General features: G+C 43.0%; 1 protein-coding gene across 1 annotated transcript; it reads left to right on the forward strand.

Moving 5' to 3' along the window:
- On the forward strand, positions 1-26,867 carry akna (AT-hook transcription factor). Its single transcript, XM_072372576.1, has 28 exons — positions 1-76; positions 4,090-4,154; positions 4,512-4,645; positions 6,211-6,320; positions 8,318-8,340; positions 11,513-11,584; positions 12,985-13,348; positions 13,700-14,408; positions 14,493-14,796; positions 16,171-16,245; positions 17,737-17,893; positions 17,996-18,078; positions 18,174-18,233; positions 18,331-18,449; positions 18,550-18,676; positions 18,898-19,079; positions 19,255-19,389; positions 20,409-20,646; positions 21,174-21,280; positions 21,421-21,641; positions 21,834-21,984; positions 22,421-22,555; positions 22,693-22,823; positions 23,578-23,700; positions 23,992-24,084; positions 24,252-24,338; positions 24,550-24,685; positions 25,627-26,867. Exons 1-28 carry the CDS (start codon positions 1-3, stop codon positions 25,868-25,870), a joined length of 4,461 nt encoding a protein of 1,486 aa, XP_072228677.1. The 3' UTR covers positions 25,871-26,867.
- Positions 26,868-26,922: the final 55 nt, after the last annotated feature.

Raw genomic sequence — 26,922 nt, forward strand, 5'->3', positions numbered from 1 at the left:
ATGCGCTACTTCCTCCCAGGAAGAGAGTCGGCATGGAGAGGATGCACAGCAAACATCCTCCATGAGTCACATTGGGGTGCTGGGTGAAATGTGAAGTAATTAGAGTAATTAATCTGAGTGTTGTGAGCAGCAATGTGTACGCCTGCAGTTAATGGATTAAAAGAGAAAAATATGGTCAAAACAAATAGAAATGTCATCAGCGAGGAGGCAGCGGTCTGGCATTCTGGGCTTTTTGAAGAATTCTGACCGTGTAGCTCTGAGAGAAATTGCCATCAAAGACTCGTCAATCATTGTGGTGACAGCTGAGAGAGGAAAGCGCTGCGCGTTTTGTTTTCAGAACATATCCCTGCTGATGTCTTTTAGCAAATGCCAGCTTTTAATGAACAAAAAATAACAGTTACAGCAGTAGCATACAGGAATGGCGTCTTTTTTTTAAAAAATAAAAAGGTCTCACTCCACACTGCACAGTGGCCAGTTTGAGCTGAACATAAAGCATATGATAGAATATAAGATGAACATTTTTGTTTCTAAAACAACTTTTTAGCAGTTTGAACTGACTCAGTCCAGAAGCCTGCAGAGTAACTATACTAGAAACCAAGGTGTTCTCAGTTTTGATCGTTTTAGAGTATTTACATTCTTTAATTCTTTCAGTCTTTGATTAATTTGGAATTGTGCTTCTGGCCACCAGATACATTCAGGCCCCACACAGTATGCAAAGGTTATCTGAGATCAGATCCAGCCCACCGAGAGGAACTGGAGGATTCTTCATGCTGTAGGGGTAGAAACATAGGAGACCTTCATCAGCTTATAAGCTTTAGCCTGGACTTTTTCAATGATAATTCAATGATTGTTTGTCAAAAACAAGCCTCTATGCAGATTTATTGTTTAATTACACGAACATCTGGAAAGCAATTTGACAGACAAATCTGTTCTCGCTCGTCACATACTTATGCTTGGTCAGGAGTCGGAGTTGGAAAGCACAGGTTGGAAAACACTTCTGGTCATGCAGAGGTTTCAGTGGCCACCGGGAAAATAAGGGGGACATTTTCACAGTAAGATGCCTTTCATTGTGCATTTCAATGCTTAACCATGATATTTTTTATATCCTTAACAGATTATTTTCAAAGTCTAACCCTAACCAAGACTTCTGAATGCTTCTGAAAGCAGCCGTGAAAAAGACAAGGAATCAAATAACCAACTGACAGCGAGCTGTTAGCACCAGTACAAAAGAGGGAAAGTAGAAAACTCCATGGACATTGTTATCGCTTGACAAAAGTAGGAAGAACTGGTTAGAATGACCCCATTAGGAAGATGTGATTTTGATTTGGGAAGGCACTAAATGTATCATTCTTCCGAGGGTGGTGGGATGGAGAGAAATGTGGGAGATCCTTTGGTAAGAATACGTTTATAAAACCCTTTACAGCCACAGATAAGGGTTGATGAGTATTAAAGAAGCAGGCAGAAGTTACAGAGCGCATTAGAGTCTGACAATAAACACACAAGAAGCTGTGCTTTCACCTGAGACTACTGAACTACCGCTGAGAGCTATACCTTCACAGGTTAGGACACTGGTTTCAGTCGCAGCCAGTGACTGCTCAATGACAGCAAACCTCACTTAAAAGCTAAGGTTCACCATTAATACCACCTCTGCACTGAGAAGCTGCTCCTTAAAAGAAAATAAACTCTGCCACACTGAACTAGAGCCTGGCCAAGGCTTGGGAACAGCAGGCTGTTTGAGGTTTCAATCAAGCACTTGCTGACAGACACTGGTTTCATGTCATCAAAAGTCAAAGAAGTCCTGAAAGATTTCTTTAAAGAAGCAGTAGAAAAGATGTAGCTGGCTCTGGCTGCCCATAAGTGACAGGAGCTGGAACAACCGAGATGCCACATAGTTGATCCACCTGATTATCATCCACCTGCAAGGTTACCGCTGGGAGATATCCCCAAACCAGGCATTCCAAAAGTAATGTAGAGGGTCTCCTTGTGTGGTCTTGTATATTAGTTTAAAGTAGATTGAGGACGAGTATACTCATTCCACCAAAGCAAACACATCTGGGGCATCCAAGGGCAAAGCAGCTACCAGGATGCTTTCATTATGATGAAACCATACGAGGCATAAAAGACATTCTCATACAAAAACTTAATATTCAGGCTGCATAAGCCTGAATGTGTGTGTGTGTGTGAGAGAGAGCGAGAGAGGAGGAGGTGTAACAGACATAGCAACACAATGAGGTAGGTAAGACATGAGTGTGTTCCCTGAGGAATTACTCTGCTGTATGTGGAAAGAGTCACACGGATGACACTTCCTATCAGATCAAGGAAAGGAAAAAGAAAAGAGGAAAGGAGAGGAAAAAAAGGAAATGTGTACAGTGCTGTGAAACAGTCCCATCATTTCTTTATATATATTTATGCTTAAATTATTATTATTATTATTAGTGTGAAAAGAGAAAAATAGCCGGGATAACTATTGTTCAAGACCAATTTAAAAGATTATAAGAAAGTCTGGCTGCTTGGAAGTAAAATATAAAGAGATGAAGACGAACTAAATACTTTTGTAGTTGTTTTGCATTTATTGTCTTAGAGACCTATATCTAAATAATTTTTTTTAAATTTTCCAGTAAACTACACATGCAATGTTATTGCACCAAGAGTGGAACATGGCATTCAACATAGCCAATGAGTGAGCCGAGGACCAGCCTTGTATTCACCTTATCTGCACAGCTGCTCGCTGTCCAAATGACAGAATATACCTGCTATAAGCATTCACTGAGCAAAGTAATGACAATGTTAATGTTTAAGACAGTAATAGCAATAACTGCTAGAGGTCAACTTCATTACTGAAGCTGTTTGCATTAGCTAGTGCTAAATAAGAGTGAAAATAATTTCTTACATACTCACATTTTCCTTGTTCAAAGTTCAGCCACTAAGAGTTGGAATTGAGCCAACTTTAAGGCACAATTTACCACATAGTGGTAAAACCACCACAAACACACCGTCTGTTGCTAAGTCTTACTCAAACACGACTTTCAAACATAAAGTTTATCCTCTCAGCCTGGGACTGATGTAAGTTTAATGCTGCTCAGAAGTGCTGAAAAAAACTGTCTTCATTGTTTTAGCGGTTTTTATGTGAGTTAGACAACTTTATGTGTCTCTGTCACCAGACGACTGCAGCCCAGCAGACGTACTGTGTCAGTGTCTGGAGGAAATAAACACCTGGATGAGAGAGCATTTTCTACAATTAAATTAAGACAAAACTGAGATCATTCTGTTTGGTGGCAAAGAGAAGAGGGTCAGCATTGGTAAATATCTTGAGACTCGGGATCTTACAATCACTGACCAAGTTCGTAACCTTGGAGTGTTGATAGACTCAGATCTGCAGCCACATCAAAGCTGTCAACAAAGCAGCTTTTTACCAACTCAGAAACATCAACAGAATTAAAGGTTTAACCAGGAGAAACTCATCCATGCATTCATCTCCAGTAGACTCGATTACTGTAATGGTCTTTTAACTGGACTTCACAAAAAGAGCATTAAACATCTGCAGCTCATCCAGAACGCTGCTGCTAGAGTTTTAACCAGGAGTAAGAGATCTGAACACATCACACCAGTTTTAAAGTCTTTACTCTGGCTTCCAGTGAGTCACAGAAGAGATTTTAAAAGCCTACTGATGTTTTACAACTCCCAGAACGGTTTAGGCCCAAAATACATCTGTGATATGTTCAGAGAATATAAACCCAGCAGAGCTCCTAGATTCAAGGACTCAGGTCAGCTGGTCCAGTCCAGAGTCCAGACTAAACCTCGAGAAGCAGCATTTAGCTGTTATGCTGCAAACAAGTGGAACAAACTGCCAGTGGAGATTAAACTGTCACCAAATGTAGACCTTTTTAAATCCAGGTTAAAAACATTTCTTTTCTCATGTGTCTATGCATGAAATCTGCACGGTATCTTTAATCTAGACCGTTGCTTGTTTTCATTCATTTATTTCTTTCTCTTTATATTCTCTTACATATTTTTAATGCATTTTTCTGCTCCCTGTTGCATTGCTTTTATTTTATGTAAAGCACTTTGAATTGTTTTTGTGCTATACAGAACGGTGCGTTCTGGGCTCAGAGGTCGAGGCCAAGCAGGGAGCTGGTGTTAACATGACAAATGATGTAAGTGTGCTACTTTCATACGCAACATAAGTCCATTTATATGTTTCTTTCTTTTTTTCATAATTGGTCCCCTTTAAAAGAAAAACAAAATACAGAAAATGACAGAAAAATAACCTCACCGCCTTTTCCTGTGTCATGATCTGGCTTGGCTGTGGAGGTGTGGTGTTTTCTGAGCTGAGCAGGCTTCACAGAACACCAGAGTCTGGTTGCTGCCTGCTGCCACACCTGTTCTTCATCTACAGTCATCAAAACTCCTTCTTAAGGAGCAGCAGGAGCACCAGTCTTGTGGTTCCAGATAATATTCTGTGTATTTACATACTCTTTTGCCTCCAGTGAGTTGTGTTCCTGCAAACCCAGTTCTCTGGCTCCTGTGATGGGTTCCTCTTGGACCTCTTCACTGTTCCCTGCCTGAACCCATTCTCTCACCACTCATCATCCTCCAGAGGAATTCGCTCACCTGTCCTCATCTGCCTGCCCACCCTCATCTCCCAGTCAGCCGATCTCTGCTTCACTCCTCCCGTTGATGTTCTTCCTGCAAAACTGTAAGACCGATTACTCCCTTTGACCCTTTTGGACATTACACACCTGAACTCACTCTCTTATTTTCACCAACCTCATTTAATTCCAGCCACAGTTGCCCCTGTGCTTCCCCCGGCCGTTCTCCAGTACTCCTTATCCCCTGAATAGATCTGTTTGCACTGGTGAAACCCTGCTTTGGCGTCCATCTCTCGTTTTGGCTTTCAGCCACCATGACATCCTGTTTCTGAAGTGAATGAGATTCTTTATTGGAACCCATTTACACATAATAATCTGATATATAATGATAAGCGATAACTACTCTACCGTACTCTTCCAGTGGTCACTATCGCAGGGAAACTTTCTACTGAACTCTGAGGCCTAAAATATGTTCTCATTCAAAAACTTTCACATTGTTATTCAAGAACTGTTAACCAATGTTCGGTTTCAGCTGTGAAACAGTAGGCAAGGTAAGTTACTCAGACAGAAACAATCTGTGGGCAATCATTTTCAGTTATTATTCAACAGCTTAGAAATTGAAAATATTCATGTGAATATATATATATTTTTTTTAGGTGAATCCTTGAATTTCCTGAGTCTAGTGAATGGTTAAAGGGGAACTCTGGTATTTTAAAACCTAGACCTTATTTCTGGCATGAAATACGTTTATCTACTCATCAAGAACAGTTTGGCGAAAGTCGGCATCCTTCGAAAGCTATTTGGAAAACTCACGATATCCATATAACAGAGTTAATGGGGCAGGGACGATGCAGCCTCTAAATAAGGCATTATCTGTCTTTATTTCACCAATACTTTAAGAAGAATGAATGAACGAACGAACGTGTACTATAGCTCTGTTCGCACATAGCTACTGTTATGTGATTACTTGCAGCTATAGGAGAGCTAACGGAGGGAATTCTACACACACCTCTACTGGGACCACTTCATCGACACACATGGCTGCAGCACAGCTCATTCACTCCGGTAACAACGTCCATCTTACTCAAAGTCATCGTTCACCTTGTCAAAATCTGATAAATATCCTGCCATGTTGCACAAAACTAGCAGTAGCAAACTCTGTGTGAAGTTAGCCAACTGTCACAGAGCACGGAGTAAATAAACTGTGCTGCAGGGGGGCGTGTGGATGAAGTGGTCCCAGTAGAGGTGTGTGTAAAATTCCCTCCGTTAGCTCTCCTATAGCTGCAAGTAGCCACATAACAGCACCTATGAGCTAACAGAGTAATAGTACACATTCGTTCATTCATTCTTCTTAAAGTATTGGTTAAATAAAGACAGATAATGCCTTATTTAGAGGCTGCATTATCTAAGCCCCATTAACTCTGTTATATGGAAATACTCCGATCGCGAGTTTTCTAAATAGCTTTTGAAGGACGCCGACTTTCGCCAAACTGTTCTCGGTGAGTAGATGAACGTATTTCATGCCAGAAATAAGGTCTAGATTTAAAAAAAAAAAAAGGTATTTCTCTTTCAAACAAGCATGAGTAAAAGTCATCTTTTATCTTTTAACATTCATTCACAGATTCCCTCTCCATGCCCCCTTCATCAGCTTCCAGTGGACGGGAGACAGTCTGCCACCTGGACAGGTTGCCAGTCCATCACAGGGCCAACACGGAGACAAACCAAACGACCGTGCACTTTCACAGTCCTATGGTCCATTTAGAATCACCAGATGACCCAGCTTTCATGTTTTAGGAATGTGGGAGAAAGCCTGAGTGCCCAGAGAGAACCTGTGCATGCACAGAGGAAACAGGCCAACTCCCCACAGAAAAGCCCAGCTGATACTTTAAGTGGGAGCCTTCTTACTGTGAGGCAACTTATCTTTTCACAAAGGAAGTCAAATATCAAAACTTTTCTACACAAATACACACATGGAAACCTGAACATGGTCCAAATTTGCCCAGATTAAGCCTAATGTTTCCATTATCCTAATTAGAAATAAAAAGTGAAGCAGAAAATCCAATACTCTGTTGTAGACTGATACAAAAATGTTGACATCCAGCCAGCCTTTGGCTTGAGAATCACATTCCTTCCTTTGGATTGCAGTAAAAAAAAGTGTAATGATAATGGGAAAATGGCAGTAACTCTTGTTGCTTTCTGGATCTAATTCTATTGAAGTCACATTAACTGATGCAATAATTTTTCTGTTTCTTTAAGCCTTTGGTAACACCAAAGTTCCTGTAAACAAGCCAGTTCCTCTGCTACCTATAGACCAGTGCCAGCAAGAGAATGTCAAGTGTGAAAATGAATAAACGAAGCTCCACGGGAAATTAACCATCAGTCATTTCATTAAACCATATTTTATTTGTTTCAAAACATAAACACCCTACTGGTGGAATCATTCCTCCTCCTCACATAGACTTTTCGTGGCTTAACTTTATAATGACCCCATCTGGTAGAAACATGTCGATAGCAGTTTGGCTCTCTCTTTGGCCTGATATTAAAAGGCCATGCAGGAGGGAGGAATGATGGAGAGAAACGATGGAAGCAGCTGACAGTCTCATTAATCAGACCCCAAGACAGAGAGGTGCTGGCCTTGGCTCCGGCATGTTACATGAGAGCTCACACAGTTACTTGTTGCTTGTGTTGCAGCAGGTTGCTCAGGTTAGGGGGAAATAAAATCTGAACTATTTTAAAGAGTTCAAATTAAAAATGACCAATATAGTATAGGGGTCCAGGCATGTTGTATAAGAGGCCCTGGACTAGTGCCCATCAGTTGTTAAAGTAAAGCAAAATCTCCCGTTTAGGGCAGAAAACTTCCTATTCCTCCACAGAGTTATGTGGTGGGCTCATCTTTGTTGCCTTTATTACTGGTGCAAGAATTTGTCATTCAGTGCTGTGTCACCTATTTGCATTAAACAGATTTATTTCAGTTGTTTGTCATAGTTTCTTGATTAAATCCTTAGAGTGCCCCCTGTTGGTTTTAGAAATGCCTTTGCTCACCGGCCACCAGAACTGCACAACAACACCAAGGCCGTCCTCAGCAGCCCGGGCTGTTTGCTGCTCCACCTTGAGCTCCAGTTTCCCTGCAAATGTCAAACTCATAAAGCAGCCACCCCCACCTTGTAGGCTTCATCTATAGTGTTTGTCAGTTTAAACTGAGCATGGCTTCTGCCTCTTTGTGAGCTGTTGGTTTTGTTGTTTACTTCGACCTCCTGTGACGCTCTTCTGCTGCTTCCCCGTCAGTCAGTTCATCTGCTTTTTTGTCTGCTTTCCGCACAATTTAGAAGGAGTGCTGACACGTTATTTACATGGAAACTGTATTCAGAAAAAATAACTGCACTAATTATTGGTCTTCTTTTTCTAATTAAAGGAAAGGATGCTGAAATTTCACAGCACACATGATGTTCAGGAATACAGGGAGATGCTAAGTTTGTGGAAACGGTTTCAGATCTAATACAACATCCTACATTTTACTGTCAAAAAACTTGATATTGGCTCTACAAACCCCAACTCTGCCACACTGTCTGGAAGTCTGATTGGTAAATTTCAGCCCAAAATCACCACCACAGGACGTTTCCAAAGTCTGATAGTCTGGTAGTCGAGTGGAAAGTTCCACACCAACAATAAGTGTCCACATCTGGGGCCATTTTGCATGCCTGCGTGTTTGTGATCTGCTTGTTCCACAGGTGCTGTTGCTCCATCACTGAGCGTACATATATGGATGCACTTTCAGGGCTGCACGGTGGTGTGGTGGTTAGCACCGTCGCCTCACAGCAAGACGGTTCCAGGTTCTCCACCTCTCCACACAGTTTCTGTGTGGACTTTGCATGTTCTCCCTGTGTATGCGTGAGTTGTCTCCGGGTACTCAGCTTCCTCCTGTCCAAAAGCATGCATGTTAGCTTGATTGGTCTCTAAATTGTACTTCTGAGTGAGTGTGAGTGTGGTCGTTTGTCTCTGTGTGGCCCTGTGATGGACTGGCGACCTGTCCAGAGTGTACTCTGCCTCTCGCCCAATGACGGCTGGGATAGGCTCCAGCCCCCCCCCCCGCAACCCGACAGTTGGATTAAGTGGGTATAGAAAATGGATGGATGGATGGATGCACTTTCATTGACTTGAATCTGTCATCTGCTGTCTCTGCAACAGTGTGGGGTTTTTTTTTGTATGGCGTTTAACCCTCAGTGTAGCCTTTGACATTGACATTTTCAAAGGCTCTACAGGATTATATTTCATATGAACCAGTCTCAGCACTGATTACGTGAGCTCCAGTTTAAGAACCATAGTTCCCTTCTATCTGCAAACTTGTGTTGTTTTTTATCGTTTCAAATCACAATACCAGTTCATTGCCCTTCAGTGGAAAGAGTTTCTCCTATTTTCACATAAAAGCAACTGAAAGGCACAGCTTTCACATTATAAGATACTGTTTTGAACTTTTTACCTTTTAAAAAGGTTGGCTTATAGTCTTAGGCAACTGTCAGTAATCCTCAATTCAGAAATGTGATGTGTTCTATTTTATTTTCACATGGTCACCGGGAAAAGAGGACTGAGCAAGGTTGCTTTCCATTATTTAAGCCCCTTGAAGCCCCTTGATGGGGAAATGTTTTCCCTCATGATTTTGGACACAAACACAACTAGATTCACTGAATATTTTATTTCATTATGTCATACATATTTTCATATATATTTCAGTTTGGCCCTGTAATCTGAGGACAGTTTGTTGGGCTCAGGGAATTTTGTAACCAACACACACTCATACTATGACAATAGTAGTTATTTGTAATTGTTCACTTGAATTATTAAATATTTCACTTTTTTGGTGACCATGAAACAGCTTTGACATGTATTTCCCTGAAAGCCGTGAAGACACAGGCAATCCCTGCTATTGGCCAATTTGGTGCAACTGACCATACAGTACTGAGCTCTAGCAAAATGGACACACTGTAAAAGGCTTTCGTCGCCTCATCCTATCAAATTTCATGTGTGTAATTTTATGAAAACCTTTTGATGGATATCAATGAAAATGTTACATAAAATACACCAATTAAGGTGAGGAAACAGGTCTTCCTGACAGACACTTTGGGAAATTATGCCCTCTTGTGGTTGGAGCTCCAAACTACAGCCTCAAAACTTGCCCCTCCCCTTAGGAGCACAATGGCCAATCAACACCCAGATTTAGTCTTCAAGCGTCAAAGAGAAATTGATCTAAAACCCTCAGTAATGTTTGTCAGGTATCAGTACGCCTTAAAAACGCCACAATTCTTACACAATTTAATATAAGTTGAGAAATACTTATTTATCGGTCAGCATTACTCTATTAGATGCGTAAAAATGTATGTGCGTCCGCTGGAAGTTGAACCACAATGCCTGAAATACAAAATTCGGGACTTAATTTCTTCCAAAACTCTGCTTCTAGTAACTAGTCTGCCAGCTAAATCAGTGCCACACTCCCCAAGACTGATAATTAGCCTTCTTAAAAGTCTGGCACGCCGGGTTTGTTTTGGAATGGCCCCATGTAACAGTCTTTAAAACAAGGTACCTAATATTTCCATGTTGAAATTTGTCCCAAAGCGGGACTTTTGTCTTTGTTACATTTGCAAGACAGGAGTGAGTCGTGGTAACGATAATAACGTAACTTTTGGAAGTGGCGCTGGGTGCGACAGCTAGCCCGCGGTTACTAACCGTTAACTTTTAACGTCATTTGTCGTTCACCAAAGACCGTTAGCTGGTAAATTTGAGTTGTCTGACTAATTCAAAAGCTCCGCCGTGTTGTGGGAGCCCCTCGGTGACTTGTTTGCTGTCGGCAGTTTGTTGTGGTGTGAGTGCCATGGTGACACAGGGGTGGGTCCTTTCTCTCTTTAGTTTAGCGGTGTTCAGGGCAACAGACCCTTGAAGTAAGAACCGATCGAGGCATCTCTGCAGTCTTTTATGCGTGTCCTGTCGGCCAAATCACTGCACATGTAATACGAGGTGAGTTGTAATGCTGTTTATGTCTGCCCTGCCAGAGTTGGTTTACCTCTACTTTTAGCTATACTTTGATTTTTCTCAATTTTATTTCTGCCGAAGACAAAAGTATTGAGTATTGACCCCACTTATTATTTTCCTCACTGCGTGACCCAGCCTGATGGCTGTAGGACTTGATGTAAGACTTAACTGGTGTGTAAATCTGTTATTCTCTAGATCCCTGAAGCTCCTTCTCAAAGAAAGATAGATTTATTGATATTGTTTCTCTTTTAATTCCAGAATATCCTCAGACTGGGTCAGATATGGTCTTTTCTTCAGGTGGCAAAGACAAAATGTTTTCACTTAATGTTGCAGAGCATGTGTTATTGATTAATTACATCCTTTATCATGTGCTGACTTTTCTGATTGGTCTGACTTTTTGGTGATTAATGAATCTATCAACTACTGATTATAGTGAAAATCTGAATATGGTGAGTGGTATTACATTTGTCTCTTCTTATCAGTCCCTTTGCTCAATCCATCCCTTGTCCTCAGCTGTCCCTCTGACTCTTAAGGGGATTAGCTGTCATATCTTAGTCACTGGGCCATCCTATAATGATCGTTTTAGCTGTTTGTGGTGCGACATGTTGGTTCACTTTGCTCAAACTTCAGCCAGTCTCACCCTGTGGAAATCTATGCATCGTCACCTGTTCGTCCGGCTCACTGATCTTTGTGACAGCTTTGGTCAAACTAGAAAACTCAAGCGTGTCCCGTCTCCTCCTGTCTTTTAGTTTCATGCTGTCATTTCTCGTCTCTTGTGCTTTCTCACATTGTTTTGTTCCTTGACCTCCACCCCACCTGTCCATCCTAGATGCAGTCTTAACCGAGCTGACAGTCAGGTGATTAGTGTTGTCAGGTGCTCTGCTGTGTGTGTGTGCTGTCAGGAGCTGGGTTGTCTCATACTGGGGATGTATACCGATGATCACTGTCTGTTTACGATCAGCGAAGCCCACCCTGTGATGGATTTAGAACAGCTTAATTCCCATCCATCTGGCAGCTGAGACAAATCCTTGGTTCTCCTGGGAATGAGCCGGGAGTTTGAGCAGAGCTACAGGTGAGCTGTTTCTTTGCATCAAGCCGCACAAAACTGGAAACTGTTGGATTTAGAAATGGCTTTGGCTTCACTGGTATGCTGTTGTCTGCCGCTGCTTTGGTTTTACTTCGTTCTATTGACTTGGATGGCAGAGCTGGTGTAGAAGTGCGAGTATTTCAGGATTTATCCGAGCGTCGGCTTTCATTGTCCTCCATGGCAGGGATTTAGTCTTCCCCTTGAGTCTGTTGAACCTCCTGTGTGTCAGAGGGAGAGAAAGAAAACGGAAACAATGTCATAATTATACCATATGTTCTGAATGTTGCTGTTCTGAAGGCAGGGGACAGAAACGGTTGTAATTTGCTGTTGTTTAGTTGAAATGCACAGCGAGTTTGCCAGCACGCTGACGTCTGAATGAAAGGCCTGAGCAGGTCCTGAGTCCTCGTGGTTGGTTTAACACAACACAACACGCTCTCTGTGGGCGGACATGTTCGCATCTGTTTTTCTCAGGTTTCCCCGGAGTAATGTGAAAATGTTTGACTAACAGAAGTGAAAAGCTACTTCTTTGGTTAATCTGCTCTTCTTTGGTTAATCTGGGATATTGATGACAGATCTTTGCATTAATCTGACAGGTAGCTTCTTTGCCTTCTCGACGCCCCTGAGGGTCTGTCCCCTTATTGTGGTTGTTTTTTGACCTGAATGCTTAAAACAAAGCTTCAAGAAGCACCGGCATCTGTGATCCAGAGTTTCGGTTTATTTAGCTGCTTCAGCAGTGTGTGGAAGTTCATTCTGAAGAAGAAAACAGGCTTCCAGTGGTCCAGTGGACCTGAGCTTTTCAAAAGACCTTTGTTTAAGTAAAAGGCCTTTTTATAAAGTGGCTTTTAATCTCATCCGTTGCTCCCTTAGGACTTCTTACAGCTGGAATTCCTCCCATTTATCTCCGGTAAGGATTTCTGCAGTATCTCTGAAAGGTGCATCGTTAAGAACTAAAAGGTTTGGTGACCTTTCTTAACTGCTGAGCTCCTGCTACCTGTGTTTTCAAAAGAGTTGGTGTAGAAAATGGTTATACGTTGAATGAATTGTTTACTGAACGTATTTCAGTTGTTGCTGTCCTCGTCTTGTGTTTCCAGCACTGCCTCTTGTTCCCCTGCACCGAAGAGCAATCGATGAATCTGTGGTTGTACATCTAGATGCTCACCGGCTTAATGACAGTCTGTAAACCTCCTCTTCCATGGCTTTGAAAGTGGCCCTTACTTCAAATCCAGAGAAACTAGAAACGATGAAGAAGGTCCCTGTGCCTGGTTGAGAAGGTAACTGAGGTCATAGCTGAGACGTGAGGGAGGCTGTAAGGTGAAGAGAAACACAACAGTGGGGGTTTCCGATCTGGACTGCACCTCTCGCATCACGATGTTCGAGGATTCTTGGGATGATGATGATGAAGAGGAAGACAAAAGAGATGATGACTTTGCTAGCCAGATGGATGAGAATGGCATCATTGGGCTGTCAGAGGCACTGGAAGATGTAGAACTGGGGGAAAATTATGGTGATGCACAGTGTCCTGGATCCTTTACCCCAGAGCAGGCAGACCCCGGGGAATGTGTGAGGGATAATCCGTCTGAGGAGCTGAACTCCGACTTGAGTGAACATCCGGACCACACCGAATCAGCAGGAGAGGAGGCACTGCCATCCAGTGAGTAGATAGACAGGAAGAGGGGGGTGACATGCAGCAGAGGCTGCTCAACCAGTTCAACCAGTTGAGCTACTTGGTTCTCCATCTACACTTTATTTTGATATTTTATATTATTGTTTTATCAGTAGGACCATAATTAGTCTGCTACTAGAGTGGACAAAGAAAAGCAGAAGATTCTTTATTATTTTGGCTTCAAATGATGATTTTTTTAATGTAAACTTCGATATTTGTGACTGACTGACCCACTTATGGCTAAAAAAACACGGTGTGGTCTATTGATGTCATATAATCCTATCTTTTGTATGGCAGTTCATGGCTTTGACCATATTCATCATTTTATGTCTTTCACAGTTTATGGCAAAAACCTGGGCATGACGGAGGAGGAAAAAGATGGAGAGGAAGAAGGGAAGACGACTGACAGAAATAGAAAGAAACATCAGCTCACTGACCCATCAGGACACTTTGGATTCAGAAATGCTTTGGCTAAAGGCTGCAACAGTAAAGGACAGAATAAGCAGATCAGCTCTGTGAGATCTGCTAGTGTTCACCGGTCAGGTGTAGAACCTGCTGTGGTCTCCAGACAGCACTGCCCTGTCTCCCAGTCTTGGCCCCACCTTTTTCATTTTACTGCTGAGGAATTGGCCACTGCTCCAGGAATTGATGCAGAAACCTTCCCAGAAATGGACTTCACAGAAAGTCTTCCTGAGGCACACTGCACCTATACGAGCCCCAAGTCCAGTCCTCGCTGTCCGGAGATGCAGCTTAGAGCTTCTCCTCAGCCAGCGGCCTCATTTTCTGAAAAAGCCACATTAGATCATTTCAGCAGGTTAAGCCATGTCCCAGAAGAGGGATCTGAAAAGTCAGATAAGCATCACAAGCCGCCTGTTCCCCAACCAAGGAAGACAAAGCAATGCCTTTCTAAAGCTATATATTCAAGTACTAATTCCCTCAGCACAGACAGGAAAGACTCCTCGAAATCCCAACGGCAGAACAAAAGCTGTGACAGAGAGCCAAGGGCTCCCAGAGCCAGGTGTAATGCTGCTGAAGACGAAGAATCCAGGTGAGCGTCTTTCAGCGTGGCAGCGTTCTTATCGAGCCTCGCTTTTTTCCATTTTCTCATGATCGTTGTTTTTATTTTTCCCAGAAAAGGATCTCTGAATCACCACACACCAGACTTCTCCAAGGTGGAGCCCAGGGTTCATTTCCCCAAAGATGGTTATAAGCCCCCCAAGAGCAGGCATTCGTTGAGAGGGAAGTCCCTGTCACCTGAGCCCCCGCTGGTGTTTAAATCCCCGGCTGATATTGTGAAAGAAGTGCTCCTGAACAACACCGATGAGACGCCCACTCCATCAGATTGCAGCAGACCACACACCGGCGCTGCCAACTCTGCCGTGCCCCTGGATTTCAGATGCCGGCAGCAGGCCACCACTCTGCTGGAACAGCTTCAGGTATTCGTAGAAACTAAAAGTTGTTTCAGTCTGTCTGAGCTCTTTGTAAAGAGATAACCTGGCATGTTATCCAATCTTTTGCTTTCAAACTGTTAGATTTAGCCCTCAGATCTGAAATAATGCGCCACATGCAGTATGCAGCCCCTTCACAGCCACCCATGCTCATTCCCAGAGGCAGCAATTAAAGCAGCTGCCCTACTTTACATCCTCCTTGTTTCTGAGGCGACGCTCAAGCCAAACAGCAAGGCACTGTGCAGGGAGGTACACATCGGGGAATCAGGTTTTAAAGTTTGTGTTTTATTTGCTGCACTAAAGCGATTCCATGGTTTCATGAAGAAGGATTTTAGAAAAACATGGCAGAAAATTGCATAATGCATTAATCGCTGTCAAGTCATCCCTTTTGGGGTAAAGTCATGGATGGATGAGAGATTTCCTTCCTGTCCTTGTGCACTGTGGCTGATATTCCTGTACCCAGTCTTTGAGTTAGACGTCACTGTTGCAGGCCACCGATTCAAATCTTGGATTTGAGATGTACGTATGTAACTGAAAAGGCCTTTGACCTTTCTTTCTATGAAAAAATTGGCCTATAATGCCTTTTCATGGTCGACACAAAGAAGCTTCAGCGCTGAATAGAGACACAGAAAGAGTCAAAGATTGTCTGGGACACACTAAAAGAAATAATTTCTTATACCCATTTGTTTTGCCAACGGATCTTCTTGGATAACTGTAGCTGTGATCTATTAGTTAGGAAACGCCGTCATTCCCCAACCTGGTGTCTTACGCAGTCCTTGTTCTCATTGGATAACAATGCATTTTACTTATTTTCTAAAGGTTTGTTCTTGCACTCAAAAGATTCTTGTCTATAAGTGCGTGTGGCTCCTACAGGCTTATCTGAGGTGTCAGTCAAAAGCTAACAACTAGCTTTATTCTAACATACAAAAGATGAGACACAGCTGCCAGACACATGATGGTGCAACACCCATCAGTGGGAATATGTTAAAGAAATATTCATCTAGGCTAAAGGTACTACTAAACTGGACCCGTGCCAGTGGAAAAGGACCGTTTTAATCAGACTTTGTGGGTGAAGTGCCTATATTTTATGGATCAGTCGAATCGGATAAGATCCCAGCTTTCTGACGGTATGTTGCACGTTCACCAGCTTCTACAGCTGACACTTCGTCTTAACCAGGCAAGACGTTAAGAATGAAATTCAACACAGCATGAGTCTGGGAAAAGGGGTTATACCACATGGATTTGATCATTAGTATTACCATGTCGGGGGCAAAGAGCCGAAACATTTAAAAAAAAAAGGTTGTTCAGAATAAAAGCACACAGAGGAGCTGTTTATTTACTGGGTTTTTCCTCCCTCTGCAGGAGGACCACAACAGACTGCTGACGAAGTACGCGGAGGCAGAGAACACCATTGACCGTCTGCGTTTGGAAGCCAGGGTACTTTATCTGGAGCTCCAGACATAATTTATCACTTTATCATACTGTGCATTGTGGGAGAAAAAGCACATAATAGTATCACTCAGATTTATTATCGATTTTCTTTTTATTAAATGAAAGTAACAACGTGGGTTTTAGAATGCAAGATAAGTTTGATTTAATCGGTCATTTCATCTCTTTTTATTATTCTGTGAGAGGCATCTCACGATCGAGTTAAGATCCAGGCTCCTAAGACAAACAGCCGCAGTCCACACCTTACAAATGGGTGACAAATGAAAGGGGGAAAAAAAACAGATTAATTTTCAAATGATTTTTTTCTTTCCTGAAAAATTCTATATCCACAGGATGAATCAGCAGACAGCCAGCAGCCCAGGTCCAGACAGCGTCAGAACAGCACAGACAGAGCAGTATGTCATAGCAAATGATCAGAGGTTTGATAGGAAACAAGGGCAGAAGAGGCAGGAGGAGCAACACCTCCTTAAAGGATTGTTGTCCCGTCTCTGTTTGAGCAGCAAAGCTCCACAATCAGCAGCACCAATTAAAAGCAGCTGACTGAGCTTACCCCACCTCTCCTCCACCCCCTTCACCACAGCACTACCATCCGTCTCCTCCTGCACATTTAACGTTGCACAAGCAAGGTGGGAGGAGCCGTTTACATTAAATCTGCTGTCAGCAATTTATAACTCCAGATCCCTCCTTCTCTTTTATCAGAAACTTATTCTAGGAGTTTTTTCTCTCTCCGTTTCCTCGTTTTTTGTGACTCAGCTTTTGTCCTGTTGGTAAAGGATGCGGTGGGATTTATGATCTGAATTTAGGTTGTTAGGTTGGGTTATAGATCTTTCTGATCTATCTGCCTCACATCTTGACTGTATAATAAAGTGTTTTCTTTGTTTTTCTGTGAACACAGAAAAGGTCAAAGTGTCAGTGTTAAGCCAGCAGGATTTATAGGTTCTGCTTTATGTTTTTAACTGCATTTCTAATGCTCAGTACTGTGCCAACGAGCCATCAAATTAACGTTCATGATGTTTAATATGAAACACACCACAGGAAACCTAAAGGGTTTTAATCTGTCCTGTTGTGTAATTATGGAATTAGGAATTTTTCCCAAAATAATACCTAAAACTGCAGGTAAAATTGGAAAATTTCTATCTCCACTTAAAAACAAATGTAGATATTTGAAATGAATGTAAAAGAATAGTTAAAATCTGCGTTCAAACAATTAATTTGCTGCAACAGGTTTAGAGACATTTGTGCACCCTCACTATATTTAATGTAGATAGATGGATGGATGGATACTTTATTGATCCCGATGGAAATTCAAGGATTAATTAACATAAAGTTATAAAATTATGTGAAGGACCATGAAATCTGTGCTTCATCATCACATGAAATCTGTTAAAATCTGAATTGTTTTGGGAAAATGGCAGAAAAGACTTGGTAGGAAAACTAAAAATGGTAATTGGTGACTTCAGCTGTGTGTTTTTCCACCAGGTAAACCTGTACGCGGACCCTCCGATGGCCGGCCACGCTGTACATTCAGGACTGAACCATAATGCCTCAAAGCTCCTAAAGCTTGGTTTTTCTCAGGCTCAGAAAGCCGAGATCGGCTCTGCTTCTCCTCGCTCAAATGGACACGGCAGTCATCAGGGTACAGCTTTTGTGTTCTCGCAGCTGCTGCTTGAGTCGCTTCGTTGTGTTCAGCTTGCATCACATCATTTGTTTTCCTGTGATCTGCCTTCCCGTTGAACAGGAGCTTCAGATGCGGGTCCTTCCACCAGAAGCTCTCAGCTGGGACATGTTCTCTTCAGTCAGACGGACAAGTTCCTTCAGCAGGTAACTGACGAAGTGAAACTGACCAGGGATTAGAAAATCGCACAGACTTGCTGAATATTCTCGATGACGGATGGTGATTTTGATTTTCTCTTCAGCTGCAGACTTTTGAGGATCTTCTTAAGAATGAAAAACTCAAACCTCGTGAAAAAATAGAGGTAAGAGCAACAAACCCAGTGTAATTAAGTATTCTACTAACAGATCTTTCCAGTGGCTGCCTCATACTCAAAATAATGAGCGGGTGCTCCTCTTCAGGGTGTCTCTCAGCTTGTTGAGGGGCTAAGCTGCTTAGAAAGGGCTTACCTTTTAGCAACAGATGAGCACAAAGTCCTGCGGCAGACAGGAGCAGAAACCTGCTACTTTGACCCTGAACGGTAAGAGAGATGATTTCACCCATAAATGAAAAAATGTTGTGTTTACGGGTGATTGATTCATGTGTTCTGGATGCTTGGGTGTTCACTGTGCATGCATCAGGGAGTTGGAGGGGCTGATATTTCAGTGTGGGCTGCGTGTGGATGAGCTGAAGGAGCCGGTGGAGCCCTCTTGTGAGGCTTCTCCCTCTGACCCATCTGAGGGGGAGGAAGTCGTGACTCGTCCACAGGTACCAACGTCTTCTTTAGAGCTCTTTGTATTGCTGTGCTGTGTTCCTGAACTCAACAGAAAATCAGACTTCTGAGCATTTTGAAGTTAGCAGCTTATGAATTCTGAAGAAAACTAAATTAAAAGAGAAGATCTGTATACTTGCATTTGGAAATGTCCCATGTAGCCACACAAGAAACAGCTGATGAAGAATAATCTCCAGCTCTGATCATCCCCTTTCAGAGCCCCACCGTGTCTTCGCTGGATGATGCTGTTGACAGAGCAGAGGCGGAGGTGGGCTCAGCCTGTAAAGGTAGCACCGAAGAAAAGGCAGAGGACGGAGAAAGTCTCCCGTTTTTCTACCGCAGACCTCTGATTAGCAAACGCAGATGTGTTGTGCGAGACTTCATCGTGACAGTGGACCAGTGAGTGGTGATTTGGATTCTTAAACAAAATGTCCCTGACATTTGAACACCTTTGCTGTGGATCTTCAGTAATGTTTGGCACTTTTCAGATTGTTAAATTAGAAACCCTGCAGCATTTCAGATTTTTTGTTCTTTCCAGCTGAATTTTTTCTTTTCCCTCTTTCTGATTAACCAGCCAAAGATTCAAGGAGCATCTCAAAGTTCCCCTCTCTGCTGCTTTAAAAACTGATGTGCAGCACGAGGCCGACTGCGAAGAGTGGCCAGGTCAAGGAGCTACAGACGAGGAAGTCCGGAAAACTCCCCTACAGAGGTCGGTCCTTAAAGAAGATGAACCATCTTTCAACAGCAGGACAGATGTGTCGAATACCCTATGGGGGGTTTTGTTCTCCAAAGCTGATCTGGTGCTGGCTCAGAGCCTGTGCCTACCTTAGAATCAGTACTGTCTGTTTCTACTATGGTTCCAGCCCAAAAACACTGGGGGGGTATGAACAATCTAGAGGCAGGGCAGTGTCTATTCAGCTTAATCCAAGAGAAAAGCGTAACAGGATGAGGTTCAACATGGAGGTGAAGTCACAGCAGTTGTGGAAAAACTTGAGCTCAGTGTTACTTTCTCTTTTTCTATTTTTCTATTTAGATTTTTCCTGTTGTTTTTACAAACGCTGCCAAAAACTCCAGCTGGTTTGAAAATGTAACACCATACAGAGCTGTGGCCAATAAACAGGACACTGGTTATATATTTTACGTTTGTGAGAATGTAATGTGACAGATTCAGACATTAACATCATTAAGATCTTCCTCAGACACATTGATGGCAGTATGTTGACTAAAGGTCGGGATCTAAGAGGGAATAAGCAAAGAAAAATACACGAGATGACTGAGACGATGTTGGAAAGAGACATTCTTGAGTTGTATCTCTGAACTGATGGCGACCGCTCTGCTTTCTTTGTAAAGCCACCTGCTGAGGATACTTGACTGTAAATACAGACGAACTAGAAAAAAAGACTTGGTGGACCCCGGTGACGTTAGATGAAACGGCAGTTCTTCATTTCAGCGTTAAAAGAATTTGGAATAAGAATAACCGCTGAATGATCAGTCTGATCTCAGTACATCCACATCCTGAGTGTGTTTACACCTGTTCTCACAGCTGTTCACTTGAACTGATCATCAAGGAAACATTTTGATGTTGTAAACGGGGCCTAAAACCATGCTTTCTCCTTTCTAAATGGAACCGTTTTCATTTTGAAGCACACGCAGGTGCAAAGACCAGCTTTTTTTTTTCTTTACGACTAGGCTGATTTAAAAAATGTTTTGGTTCTTCTCTGTTGACAGGAAAGCCAAATCAGAACCTCAGGACCCTGCTGTTGACACCAGCAAACAGCGGAGCAGCAGGTCCGGCCCTCCTTCATACCGCCAGTCCACCATGCTCACCGTTCTTCCTCCCCACTGCAGAGGGAGCTTAGAGATGGGAAAGTCCCACAGTAGCAGTCTGAGCAGCCTCGCAGATCTCACTACATCAGAGAGGAGGAGCTCCAAGGCTCAAAAGGGGAGTAAGAGAGCGCTCTCACAGGTCAGTTGTGTTGTTGGCTGCGACACAGCAACAGTCTGTCGTTCATTCAGCGTCCGGTGGCATTCGATGTCTGGGTACTCTGCTCCTACAAATGGACTTTTCTCTATTTTATGTCTGACAAAACAAGCTCAACTCGGGATGGACATGATGAAAACCACATCTTAAAATCAAGGAGTCAAACACTGTACATTCATCCCACTGAACTGCTACATCCGGATGTGTTTGTGTGTTCTGAACCACACCAGAGTTCGTTTTGAAACTCATCTTTTCAGGGGTTTTGGGTCAGCTGCTTTGTGTACAGAAAAAGGAGCCTCGAGTCCCAAGAAAATATCAAAGTGTCAAAGATTAGTTATATTTGTGAACAAATCCAAAGCTGACAGCAAACTTTACCTTTTTAGGTCTGTGCTTTTGTACGGTTTGTTGTTGTATGTTACTGGTATCTGTTAGAAGTTGCTCATCAACTTAGTTTTTAGTGACTTGATTTTATTTAGCTAATCATCTTTGCGTATTGCTTTTGTGTTGACCAGGACGGCATCATCTCTCCAGAGACCGACAGCGGGTTTGTCGGTTCAGAGAGCAGTCGTCAGACTCCTGCAGCAGTTCCCAGTGATGTCCACCAGAGGGCGTCAGAGAGGTGAGAAGTCCAACACTGCCCTCTATGCTTCTTTTACTGCAGCATTTTACCTCATGCGCCATGTAACACACATTTTATGGGGTTACTGTTTTCATCAAAGCAGCCTTTGTGTGTTGGAATATTGTTCTTTGGTGTTACAGTGTATCTGTGCCTCGAGAGGAAAGCAGGAGACCTCAGCCAGGCCCAGCTGCTGTAGCTTCTCCTCCCTCGCAATCGGTCAGATGCATGGGGGAGGAGTCCAGAGCGGGCTCCCAGATCAGCCCCAACCAGCCGAGGAGAGTCAGACAGGGGCAGAGGAGACGCAGACCCACCTGCCCCCCACAGAGCTGGATCAGTCAGAGGAAGCCAAACAGTGTAACCAGTGAGTTTTGGCTGGAGAGCGACAACACTGACTCTCCGATTTGTGTCCAGTAATAGTCTGTTGTTTTTTTAAGAAACTGGAAAAAAAATGTTTTTTTTTGGTTGCAGCTGACCTTTAAAAGCGACTAAGACCCGTCGCTCTGATATTTTCTTCGTTAATATCTGTAAATGACCTCCCCTCTTGTCTCAACAGGTCACACTGGGTCTGAAGTAGAACAGAGTGACCAGTACACAGACTCCAGCAACTCCCTCCACAGCTCCCACTTAAGCTCCTCGCCAACCGCACGCTATCACCATGACGATTGTCTGAGAGCTCTGAGCTTCAGCCCGGTTGCGACTTGCAGGTGAGTGTGTATCTGCAGCTGCCATGGCAAAGGCTGTTCGAACGAGACCGAGTGCAGAGACTCTTCCATAGAGTCTGTACTCGATGAAATGCTTATCAATGCTGATCTTATTGTATTCTTTTATTCATTGTATCACAGAATCAGCTGCTATTGAACGGGGTTGCATATTAGAGGTATCTTTGATTGTCTCCCTGCACGGTGTGGTGTTGCATGACTCTCCGAGCATGTGTGTCAGGTGTGGGATTGACACCTGTATGGAGACTTAATCTGGATTCTCTTTCACCTTGCAGCACTTTGGTGTTCACGGTTTCTTGGACTGTACTAGTATTAACCTGAATTCTGGTGTGATAAACTGAAATATGCTGTATAAATGCAAACTTTACCTGCAGTTAGATTGTTTTTGTAGTGTTAAGCCTGTGTGCTTTTTTCTTTGTAGTGATGCATTCCATTCACTCCAGGCTGAGTTAACCATACTGAGGGAGAGACTGGAGAGCTACCGGAGAACTGGGACAGCAGCTCCTTCAGCCCAGAGGAGCTGCTCTGCTAACAGCACCTCGACGCCTCGCATCAGGTTGGGTTTTATCCTTTATCCTGTGTAGCACAGAAATGATGCTACTTATAAAGCTGATAGCTTTAGCTTTAAACACAGCCCTGCTGATTTATATTTGATGTTGTTTTTTTACTAAATGAAGCCATTTCATTGCTCAGGTCCGGACAGCAATCCAGTGCTGTCAGAGAAAGCCATTCAGCGGATGAGGACGAGGAGGAGTCTACATTAAGACGAACAACAAGGGAGAGATTAGCTTCTGTACAAAGAGAAAAACCACAACACGTTATCTGTGAGTTCTTCTGAATTAAACTTAAACTTAAAACTTAGCCTGAGAGATCCTGTGAAGGCCTAGTTTTAAAGCTGGGACTGAATGGGAAAACTGGGACGAGAAAGGAACTTTGACTTTAATTTAAACGGTCTCAGCTTAATTTGATTTGCTAACATGCATCCGTCTTTGCATTTCAGGCCATAGTCAGTGCAGCGCTTGTGCTCACCTCTTCCTCAGCCATGTCGCTTTCATGTGTGCAGATTGTGGTTTTGCGTTGTCTTGCAGACGCCCCGGGAAAACATGTGTTCTTGAACGCAGCACGTGTCGCTCTGATATCTAAATGAACTTTTCTGCATTGATGCTGCCATCACAGCTTTTCCAACCCACACCGTCACAGTCTGGATGGTCCTTTTAGTCTTGAGATTTTCTTTTTAGTCCAAAAATGATGACGGATTCTGGTTGGTCTGAGCACGGTGCACGTTTCCACTGTGTGATGTTGTCCCAGAAGCCTCTGAGCCCAGACAAGTCGAAGCCTCCTAAGGACGAGGTTAACATGAGGCATTGAATGAGAATGTAACTGGAGTCATTTTCCATATCATCCAAACCTTTTACCTTCTTCCATTTTTTACAACGTAGTTTCATGTACCTTATTTCTAAAACCATGTTAACTTAGAAGGAAACTGGTAGTTTACATGTGCACAGAGTTCCTGTGAAAGCTTCTGTGGTTCTGACAACAGAGCACATTATCTTATGTAACTACTAATTCTGTTTTCAGTGACAGAATCAGGACTGCAGCCCTCCACACCACAGCCTCTGTCCCGGGTGTCCAGATGTACTCAAACATCTGCAGCATCAGACAGCTGTTCAACTACTGTCCGCAGCAGGAGGACACAGACCCGTAAGAGCGCTGTTCCACACCTTCTCATTTCAGTAGGCCGATTTGATTTAGTTTTATTCTATTATATTTAGATTAACTACAGAATGAGTAAAAGCAAAGTTTTTTTCCTTTTAGTTTTAAACTGATTCAGCTCGCTTGATGAGGCCAGCTTTACCTTTCCTCTTTATCGTAAACATTATTCAAATTACACGGAGACAGGAGAGAGAAGTCTGAGCTACGGCAGCCCTGGGTTTCATACTGAATGAACACGGTGTCTTTTTCTTCTTCTCTTCCCACGTCTGTGTGCCGCAGGGCAGCACTTTGTCTCTGGAACAGCAGATGAACCTGACAGCACGGTTCCTCTTTGTCTTCGGAGCTCGTCACATGTCGGAGGAGGTGCTGAACGTAAGCGACCCCTTTGATCCTAAACGGCAAAATACTGACACTTGAAAAGCTAACGATTCAGCAAAGATGGCAACTTTCAGTATTCAAACAAAATCCACTTTCTGTTTCTGAACGTGTTTGAACAGCTTTCACACATAATCATGGTCTTTCTGTACTGTTTGGACCAGTCGGCACCAGCAGAGATCCACCACATTCCTCCCCCTGCTGTCATCGCTGTCCTCTCAGCCTTGAACTGCACAGATGCTCCGAACCAGGTAACGTGTTCAGACACAAACCTACGCAGCAACAGAGATTTAAGATCTTTGTTGAAGAGAGATGACCCATTCGTGGTTTCCGTGAACCTGACTTTGTTGTTGAATGTCTGTGTCACAGTCACTCTGTTCAGCACAAATGAGTTCAGTCTGCAGTTAATGAAATAGGTCCAACTGTCTAAAAGGTTCACCTGACACGCTTTGACATTCACAGGCTGCTGCAAACAAGAATCCAAACACCTAAACTGCCAAGCAGCCCAGTCCCCTGAGAGAGCCGGCAGCAGATGCTTTGCAGCTGCCGCGTCACCTGCATCGCTGCCATGCATGTCAGTGTTCCCACCGCAACTCCTGTAAGTAGATGCCTCTCAGCACGGACACTCCTGACACAGTGCGATGAATTATTTTGAATGGCTTCACTCCACAGTACCTCCTTTTTTTTACTGGGCCTGTCCAAAAGGCCTTCTGTGCTGTTGCAGATGTTTCGGTCATTGTTCTGCTCATCTTCTGTTGAGCTTCAGCTTCTGCATCCTGCTGCTGAAGTAACCCTGACTAGATGGCCACTTAGGGGTCAATGACAGAGAAAACACTGCGCATTGGACACAAGTTGTGACTAAACCCTGGTTTGATATTTCAGAGTCGGCATTTCCACGCTGTAACTCTGCTCTAAGAAAACCCTGATTTATTTTATTTTATTTTTTATAACTGCAGCATCATCTGATGCAGTCCACTACATCGCAGCATCAGACATTCTTTGCATAATAAATCCATTCTCCTCCCGTTCACAAATACTGGGACAAATGAATGCTCCAGTTAGCTTAGCGTAGCTGTGCTACAAACGGAAACGAGTGTCCTGGCACAGACCCGACAGGCCTCAGAAATGCAGCTTCAGAAGCCCTCTCAACAACCAGCTTTGATATGTTTGTGGACATGGGCCTCTGAGGGTACTAAACTGTGTCCTGTTTGACTTCATGCTGTTATTCTTCAGTAGTTCCCTCCTTCATGTGCAATCTTTGACTCCCTCTGTCGGTTAAACTGCCCCAGAGCATGAACCTGCTATAACACCACATTGTTCTTGGGGTTCAGTGTCTCTCCTGCACTCTTACAAACACACCATTGATCACTGTGGCCAAACAACTCCTCTCATCTGACCATAAACCTGCATCATGAGAGGTTTTTCTTTTCTTTGTCCATGTGGTCATCTGAAACAAAGAGCTCAAAGCTTCTGATTTTTAGAAGCAGCCTCAGCCTAAATTTCATCAATTTCAACTTCTTTTACTCTTACAATCCTCAGGTTATATTCATCACCCGTCATAATGTCTCCTCACAAAATCCCAGACACATCCTCAGGGGGGAGAGACCCTGTGGAGAGGGCGGGAAGGACAAGACGCTCGCTGTCTGTTGCCAAACAGCCCTCCACAGACAGCTCTCTGGACAGAGCCATCAGAGCAGCCCGACATATGAAGCTCACCTCCAGACACATGGCTCGCTCTCTGGCTACAGGACTGCAGTATCAGGAGCTGCTGACTCAGTCCTAGTCTGAAGGCTCGTAGGTGCTAACGGCAGCTTCAGGTCAGCTGTGGAGCGAGTCGATGAGCACCACCAGGACGAAAAAGAACTTTACGCTGGACCAAAGTCAATAAAACATAGAATACTCCTCTTTGTAAGTTTAATTTGGTCCCTACACTCCGGGGAAGACTGCTTTTGATATTTACTGCACATGTCATGTGGCCAAACATGAGTTTGTTGAAATAGATTTAATATTTATATGAAAAGATGTGCTGGCATACATTAAAATGAGTCACTTTTCAACGATGAAGTACTGTAGATCATATTGATTTTTATATACAGGTAGAAAAATGTTTGCTTCATTTCACATGAAACATTTAGTCCTGATTTGTTAGGTGTCATTAAGTTTTCAGTGATAGTTTATTTGCTACATATAAGCCCCCCCCCCCCTTTTCATACAGTGAGATCTGATGCTGTAAATGAAACGTACCCACTTATTGCACCTGTTGTGCTTAACATCATTTTTTTGTGCTTGATCCTCTCAAACCACTGGGGTAATGATCCAAAATAATCCACTTAATGTTTAAGCTCAAGTCTTCTGGTATGCAAAATGGCACATTTAAAGGTTCAATGTGTAAAATTTGACATAAATGCTGTTTGAAGTTAAATCTTCATTACTTCAGACTGAACAGTTTACACTTGAACACATCAGAGCTTCTCACACTGTAACTGAAGAGACAAACCAATGTTTTTTGTTGTTTTTCTTTCCTCTCCCTTTTCTTCCCATCTTTTCCTCGTACATTTGGAAGTGGCTTGAACCTTGAACCTTTCAACTGAGGAGTTAAACTGTGAATTTAAAGTTGTCTGACTGACATAGACCCGTCTTAACATACGACTTGTTCAGACAACAGTGCTTCGCTGAAGCATACCATAGAACTTATAGATAGTGTGAATTTTGTTTCTTTTTCTATCGTTTACATTTTGCAGGGACTCTTTTTCATGTTTCTTACCAGCCAAATAAAAGAAACTAACATTTGTGAATATGCTTTTGGATGTGTCTTCCTAACGACTCAAAAAAGAC

Source organism: Leuresthes tenuis, unplaced genomic scaffold, assembly GCF_036924035.1.
Source record: "Leuresthes tenuis unplaced genomic scaffold, fLeuTen1.0.hap1 SCAF_19, whole genome shotgun sequence".
NCBI lineage: Eukaryota > Metazoa > Chordata > Actinopteri > Atheriniformes > Atherinopsidae > Leuresthes > Leuresthes tenuis.